At 51.9% G+C, this 7,791-nt stretch overlaps 1 protein-coding gene across 6 annotated transcripts in view; it reads right to left on the bottom strand.

Moving 5' to 3' along the window:
* Window positions 1-7,791, bottom strand: part of LOC133357895 (SNF-related serine/threonine-protein kinase-like) — a 54,644-nt gene that overhangs the window by 14,233 nt on the left and 32,620 nt on the right. For all 6 annotated transcript variants that reach the window (XM_061576061.1, XM_061576060.1, XM_061576064.1 and 3 more), the window contains 3 exons: window positions 2,241-2,382; window positions 747-953; window positions 259-399 (listed from right to left, as the gene is read on the bottom strand). In XM_061576061.1, coding sequence (XP_061432045.1) covers window positions 259-399; window positions 747-953; window positions 2,241-2,382 — 490 coding nt within the window. The remainder of the gene's footprint in view (window positions 1-258; window positions 400-746; window positions 954-2,240; window positions 2,383-7,791) is intronic.

Here is a 7,791-nt window from a genome sequence, read left to right as displayed (position 1 = left end):
TCCGGTTAGCGCGGTGCGGAAGAAGTTCAACGTGCACGCGTACAATCGCGACTCGTCGTTAGTTTTGGGGGTGAAGCCATGTAATGATCTCGGCAAATTCACGCCGTGATGGATTTGATGGTCACAGTGGTACCGATGGTGGTGGTGACGGTTTTGTTGGTCATGGCAGTTGCAATGGTAGTGACGATCGTGGTGGTGGTAGTGGTGGTGGTGGTGCTGGCGGTGATTACGGTGGTCGAGGCCGTGAGTGCCCGTTACCTGAACTGCGTCTTGCTGCTGCCGGGGCCCCCCGATCTGGGTGCCCCCTGCGTCCCCCCCTCCTGCTTCTCGCGCAGGAGGCGCTCCGCCAGGAGGTAGTAGGTGGCCGTGATGTGGTTATAGCGGTCGGCCTCCAACGCCCTGCTCAGCCACACACGCGCACACACGGCACGACTGCCCTTACGGCCTCCAACGCCGTGTGCCGGTGCGGCATGTTAGTGCGGTGCAGTTTGGGTGCCGTGCGGCGTGTGTCCGCGCCGCGTGTGTGCAGTGCTGCCTGGCGCAAGTTTGCTGTGGCGTGTGGCTGCGGTACTGCGTGGCGCGGGTATGGTGTGGCGTGTGGGTGCGGTGCTGAGTGGCGCTAGTTTGGTGTGGCGTGTAGGTGCGGTGCTGGGTGGCGCAAGTTTGGTGTGGCGCGGGTATGGTGTGGCGTGTGGGTGCGGTGCTGCATGGCGCGGGTATGGTGTGGGCACGGTGACGCCGCTCACTCGACGATGGTGTCCCGGTCGGCGATGCTGCCCAGCACCATGCCCTGCACGATGCTGCTGTGCTCGCGCTCCGACAGGCTGCGGTGCGACGTGAGGGGCGCTGGCGTGGCCAGTGCCGGGTCCGTGCCCCCAAGCCACGGGTGGGCACCGATCTCCTCCAGCGTGGCGCGCTGCCGCGGCTCGCGCTGCAACATCTGCCCAATCAGCCTGGGCACGGATGGGGCGCACACGTGGGGGGGGGGGGGGCACACGTGGTGGGGCACACGTGGGGGGCACACGTGGGGGGCACACGTGGGGGGCACAGACCCGAGAGAGACATGGGACAGATGGGGGTCAGACAGGGGTGAGATAGCGGATTAATTTACTCACTATCAGCACTTGCCCCAACAGTCTCTTTACGAGCACGTGTGTGTGTGTGTCTGTTTGTGTGCGAGGTGTGGGGCGTGGTGGTGTAGCGGTTAGCGCGCTGTGCTCCCAACCTGGCGGCAAACACCAAGTGACGATTATCCGAACCGGTCCTGGGCCTTCCCTACGTCGACTCAGCCTCAAATGAGTACCTGGTGCTGTGTGTAAATCTATCGCCACTGGGGCGACAAAGGTGGCCAGGTGTGGTGCTGGCCACCCTCTCCCTCGTGTGCTGTGCCGGTATTCATAGGTGCTACTCGCTATCGCTAACAGCACTTGCCCCAAAAGTCTGTTATGGCTACATGGGCGATCTGCCGTCATCTCGTAGGGGTTGTTAACCAGTAACCGTTTTAAAATCGGTTACCAGATCCCAAAGTCACAAACTGGTGACCGATCCCAGTGGAAATTAAGGGCGCCACTGGGGAGCTATGCACTTTGAAATCTAAATTTAAAAAAACATTTCTTTAAAACAGTTTTTTTTTGTGTTGAGTTTGTTGTCCTTCCCCCACACCTCCGATTAGTACGGTTGGCGACGAACGGTGCGAAAGAAGTTCTACATACATGCACAGCTCAACGAAGCGGCTTATCGCATGGACATTTATAGCAACCAAAATACTCTGAGCACACGCTGATTTCTAAATGTGTGTGGGGGGGGGGGGGGGGAAACGGGAGGACCCGGAGAAACCCCCACGCGACCACAGGGAGAGAGAGACACGTAAACTCCAAATATGCAGGTGACGTCAGGGTCAGTGATCAAACCCGCGACTTCCTGCATACCAGGCGAGGCAGTTAACATCTCACCACCGTGATGTTCCACTTGCTGTCAAGCGGTTAGTCAATGTACAAAATAGGCAACGTTCCGGGCAACACCCCTTCTTCATAGCACAAGTTGTATTCGCGGAACTTTTCTACGCATGCAGAAAACGGGTTTTCACCGGTTCTTGACCGTGATTCTTTTTATGCGGGGATCGTTAACGGGACAAAATGCAGGCACGACGGTAACGCATGTGCGTGCGAGCGAGGACGTTTGTGCGTGCGTGCGAGCGTGCATGTGCGTGCGTGTGGGCGCCCGATGGCTTTGCCACTCACTCGGTGCACTCCCGGCTCACGTGCGCAGGCACCGTGTACTTGCAGTCCATGATCATGGTGAGCGTCTCGCTGTCGTTGGCCTCCTGGAAGGGCGGGTGTCCGCACACCAGCATGTACAAGATCACGCCCAGGCTCCAGATGTCTGCCGCATCACCGCACCAGGGGGCAGACAGACAGCCGCGCACGTGAGAATGGATGGATGGACAAAATCGCATTCAGAGTGGGCTCTATCTAATTACAGGCGCACGCCTGAAATTAAAAATGTGCGTTTGTTATTGATGCTGGTTTACCCAGGAAAGCGTTGCTGAGTCTCAAAACTTATTTTCAAGAATGCCCTGCCAGGTTTTTGTCGTGTGGTGGGGGAGAGGGGGGGGGTGCTGCGTGTATGTACGTATGTGTGTATGTTTATATGTTGGCTGGGTCATGTAGCCCGCTTTTGTTTGGCTGGATAGAGGGGGTTGAATGAGCGCGGCAAGGGCTCGAGAAGAGATGGAGTGATGTGGTACAGGAAGACATGGAGCTGAGTGGACTTTCCAATAACTGGTACCAGCGGTGTCAAGATCGGCCTCTGTGGAGGAGGTTCGTGAAGGATGCTACTGGGCAGTTGGAGGCAGTCGCCCTCCAGCAACAATGGAGGGCAGAAGAGCAACTTTCACAACAACGAGCGGAGCGCCACGCAGCTAAAACGCAGCAAGTTGGCACAGTAGGGGGCACAGGTGGTACATCGACCAGTCATTTCAGGCAGTCGACCCATGGCACCTGGGTCTGTCCCGTGACCTCCTGCCACCGGGCGTTCGAAACTTCACGTGGCCTTAACGTGCAAATAGCCTGGCACAAGCGCCGTGGTGACGTCACTGCCACTTCGAGGCGAATGGCAGTTGTTGTTGTTCTTTTGCACCGTACGTAGCCACACACACTGAGGTGTGTGGGGGTAGGACAACAAATTAAACACAAACATTAGTCTCAAAGAAAAGAGTTTTACATCTAGATTTAAATTGCAAAGCTTAAGTGGCTTCCTAATAAACCGAATCGAGAAATTTACAGGTGATTTTTCAGCATTGGGATGATGTTTTGGCCAAGGTCAGTTACTCAAACTCAACCGAAACTTTATCTTTTTACCAGCTAAGGCCCACTGAGCTATGTAGCTCTGTTTCAGAATGTATGTATGAGGATCTATCCCGCACCTCCGATTAGCATGGTTGTCTACGTATGGTGCGAAAGAAGTTCAACATACGTGTGTAAGTATATTGAACATATTTTGCACCTAGGCTTTCGCAACCAATATTATTCATAATCAATGTTTTTGGGTTTAGATCGCGTTATTTATAAATGTGTCGTAACCCCTCACCACCCGACACGGCCAATCAGTAAAAAAGTGTCACGTTGACAAAAGACAAATAGTTCACTGCTTTAGCCCACCGGTGTGTTGAAGCGTGAAACCACAACATTTACAATTTGAGTAGCACGACGTTTCGCTGGTAATTGCATCCAGCATCATCGGGCGAATTGCTTCAACACACCGGTGGGCTAAAGCAGCGAACTATTTGTCTTTTGTCAACGTGACACTTTTTTACTGATTGGCCGTGTCGGGTGGTGGAGGGTTACGACACATTTATAAATAACGCGATCTAAACCCAAAAACGTTGATTATGAATATTTTGCACCGTACATAGCCAACCGTACGCAAGGTGTGGGCGGCCGCCTTTGTCTCCCCAAATGACGACATTTACACTTCGCAACAGGTGCTCATTTTGAGGCCGAGTCGACCTAGGGGAGGCCCAGGACGAGGTTCGAGGTTCCAATAATCGAAGCCCGGGTCGCCGGGTTCGTATCGCAGCGCAGCGCTCACCGCTCTACTACCGCACAGGCCTCACGCACGCTCCCAAAGCGCAGCCGTGGCTGGTGTGTGCATGTGCGTGCGTTAATTGAGACTGGGAGAAATGATGAATACTCAATGCATTTGTAAGCAGCGGGGGGTGTGGGGTGGGGGGGCATCATTCCGCATTAATATTCACACGATAATCTAAGTCGGCTAGCCAATGATGGATGGCCTTTGCATTGGCATTGATTTAGCCGCAGTCAACTCGGAGGCCGGTGAGGTGGGAGGGCAGGGGGGGGGGGGGGCGAGCGACCTTTTCGCCAATGAAAATCCATACCATGCTTTGTGTACGATCCGAATTATCGTTTTAATCCATTTCCGTAACTAGGGGTTCATGCACTTCCGGTTGGATTTGGAGAGTCAGTTTGTTGCAAGACAATTTGCATTGCAGTGTGAGGAATTGCGTTAAGAAATGGGATCTTTTTTGGCAGTATCAAAGTATGAAAAAATAAAAATAGGTTTTTTATCATTTCTGGCAATAAAACAGGAGGTGGTACCATGTTCAAACAGCAAATGGAAACCTTTTGCAAGTTCGCGTTAACCACACACGGTACTTGTGGTAAACATGCAAACAAACTGGTAATATATATTAATAAAGGGTAAAACCTATTCTTATTTTTTCATACTTTGATACTGCCAAAAAAGGTCCCATTTTGTAGCTGCTCTAATCCGAGCTATAAATGCTCTGATACTGGTAGGAACCTCCTGGTTACACCAGCCCACAGGGGATTATTGTGTCTGTCCGTCCATCGTGCATCCAAAAATGGGAGGGGTGGGGCCGGGTGGAGAGGGGAGGGTGGGGAGGGGCTGGGTGGGGAGGGTGAGGAGGAGCTGGGTGGGGAGGGGCTGGGTGGGGAGGGTGGGGCTGGGTGGGGAGGGGCTGGTCACCCCGTAGTGCCCTTATTAAACTCAACGTTTAACCTACTCACACCGGCTTGTGCCCGCCCTCACAGTCGGGCATATTTGCGGAATACACCACGCCGCCGTTGACCCTGGCCATTGACCGAGCAACCCAACGTTCCTACCAGCTCCCTCCGCAGGAATGTGTTAGTGGCATTGTCTTTGTGCTGTTCGCCTTTTGGCATTCTCTGGTCTGACATCTGGTGGTGAGACGAGGCCCTAAAGAAGGCTGTCTCTGATGGAGGACAATCCGTTTCAAAGACATTGCCATTGTCACGTTAAGAAAAAAACACCACTTTTTAAAAAAAATTATTGCTGTGGATTTGACACCTGATGATGGTTGCTTGTGTTTGCAGTCGAAACGTCGTGAGCATTTTATTGTTTTATATTTTTACTTTATTATTTCCCTTCTACGTGACTTTACCAAAAGAACCAAGTATATACATTGCCATCTATTAATTACCAGAGCATTTTTGTTTGCACGTTCACCACAGGTACCGTGTGCTTAATTTCGAACTTGATTCCTTGCAAAAAGGTTTCTATTCAGTGTTTGAACATCTTAATAACGTTTTTATTATTATTATTATTTTTGGTTCTTTCGGTAAAGTCACGTAGAAGGGAAATAATAAAATAATACAAATATTAAACAATAAAAATTCTCACGATGTTTCGACTGCAACCACAGCAAGAAAATTTGAAAAAAAACGGTTTTATTGCCAGAAAGGGTAAAACAAATTCCTATTTTTTCATGCAGGAATAGTGATGTCTAAGAATGTGTTCACTTAAACGCAGTCGCTAAGGACAGGCCCCGGTGGCCCAAATTGCCACGTTTGGCGAGCCGATGATCTGAGTCCGGTCACCAGAGACTACACAATTATTCTTATCACGCTTGATTAAGCTTGTTTTAGCCAGGAAATCCTCCTTGAGACTCGAAGACACTTTTTTCAGGAGGGTCTTGCCAAGTTTTCACAGTCAGGGCGGCGATGTTGCTGTTGCTGTGTGTGTGTGTGTGAGATCCAAATTGAGGAATTTACAGGTAATTTTTCACCAATTGGATGTTTTGGCTAATACTAGTTGCATTGTGTGTGTGAACGGGTGTTTAGCTATGGGCATGGAGAGTGGTGGTGCAGCAGTTAGCGCGCCGCGCTACGAACCAGGCCAACACCGGTGACGATTATTTGAACCGGCCCTGGGCCTCACCTAGGTCGACTCAGCCTCAAATGAATAACTGGTCCGGTGTGTAAACATTGCCACTAGAGCTGGCCACCTACCCCCTCGTGTGCCGTGCCAGCCTTCATAGGTACCGTTTGCTAACAACACTTGCCCCAACAGTCTGCTAAAGGTGCAACAGGGACTTTTATCTTGAGCTTTGGGAGGAAACCAGAGATGCCAGTGTGACCACTGCAACGTACTGCCATCCAATTACACTTCGTGTGTGTGATATTGGCATCTGGCCAGGGCAATTAGATTTTTCTTTACATTGCGAGTTTCCTTACAGCAGTAAGTATAGCCATGAGCGGATTTTTGGCAGATGTGGCCAGCCAGGTGGCCAAGCAGATGAGCAAATCGGTTGTGGCGGTTCATTTGGCCCATCATCACCCCCACTGGGTTCGATAAAATGAGTACCACTCTGTGGGGACGTGGTCAATGGTCGTCCTAGGGGAGAGACGCTCTCGCTCCCGATGTCGGAACGTGTAAAATTCCACCACGCCAAGGTGTAACCCTTTCAGCGCCGCTTTTTTTTTTGCCTCCCGTGTTTTAATTTGGCTGGATTTTATGACGGGCGAGTCCCCACTAGAAACACGACTCTGCACCTGACGCTTCGTCGTACGTACATACGTACGTACACGTGCTAATCATTCGCACTGCGCCAACTTGATGAGCGATACTGTGCGCCCGCGTTACCGATGGACGGACGGACCGTACGGACGGGGCCAAAGCATGGACGCTTTTGACCTTATCTTGGAATGCGTCGGATGTGGCGCGGGGTTCAGCGAGTTCGAAAAGGGAACATTTGAGATCTGGAAGCCGCTCAATTCTCTGCGCCAGCCGAGCAATCCGCGTGCATCGCACCGATCCACACCGGTGGCCTCCAGTCACGAGGCGCTCGCCTCCGATAGGGGCTGCCGCCGTGAAGGCGATGGGCGGGTCGGCATTGGCACGAGTTCAAGGTGATTATGTTTAGCCAGGCGAGAACCGAAGGGAATGAGTCTCGCTTTGCGAGTGGGACCCGAGTCACCAAATCTATTGAAGCAAATCAGGGAAAAACGAAGGACAGCGGTGAAGCAAATGTAAATCTAAAAAACTACCGAATTTAAATCAGAGCAGAGAGATCCGCAGCCCAGAAGAACTCGAAAATGGAGCACAAACAACAAATATATATCAAACAACAACAACAGCAACAGGCAAGAGGTGTGGGCATCACAGCCCCTGCCTGTAACTCGCGCGTGCGTGTTAATTTCTGCGCGTTTCTCCAACGCTCGAGTCACCAAACTAAAAATCGTTCGGGATTGCCCCGTGTGCTCAGCTGGTGTGCAAAGTCGTAACACAGCAAAGCAAAGGTGCAGTCCTGTAACTGCTCACTCGCAACACCGCTGGCAGAAGGGGCTTCTCGCCACAGTGGCTAGGAGATGTTAACTACCTCGCCTGGTATACAGGAGGTCGTGGGTTCGATCGCGACCCTGACGCCTGTTGTATATTTGGAGTTTGCGTGTCTCTCTCTCCGTGGTCGAGTCGATTTTATTTGGGTCCTCCCGTTTTCCCCTCCACATA

This window comes from Lethenteron reissneri, chromosome 60 (genome assembly GCF_015708825.2).
Source record: "Lethenteron reissneri isolate LAM-NWPU_2019-01 chromosome 60, ASM1570882v1, whole genome shotgun sequence".
NCBI classification, from domain to species: Eukaryota; Metazoa; Chordata; class Hyperoartia; order Petromyzontiformes; family Petromyzontidae; genus Lethenteron; species Lethenteron reissneri.
This window is presented reverse-complemented; position numbering and strand designations above follow the sequence as displayed.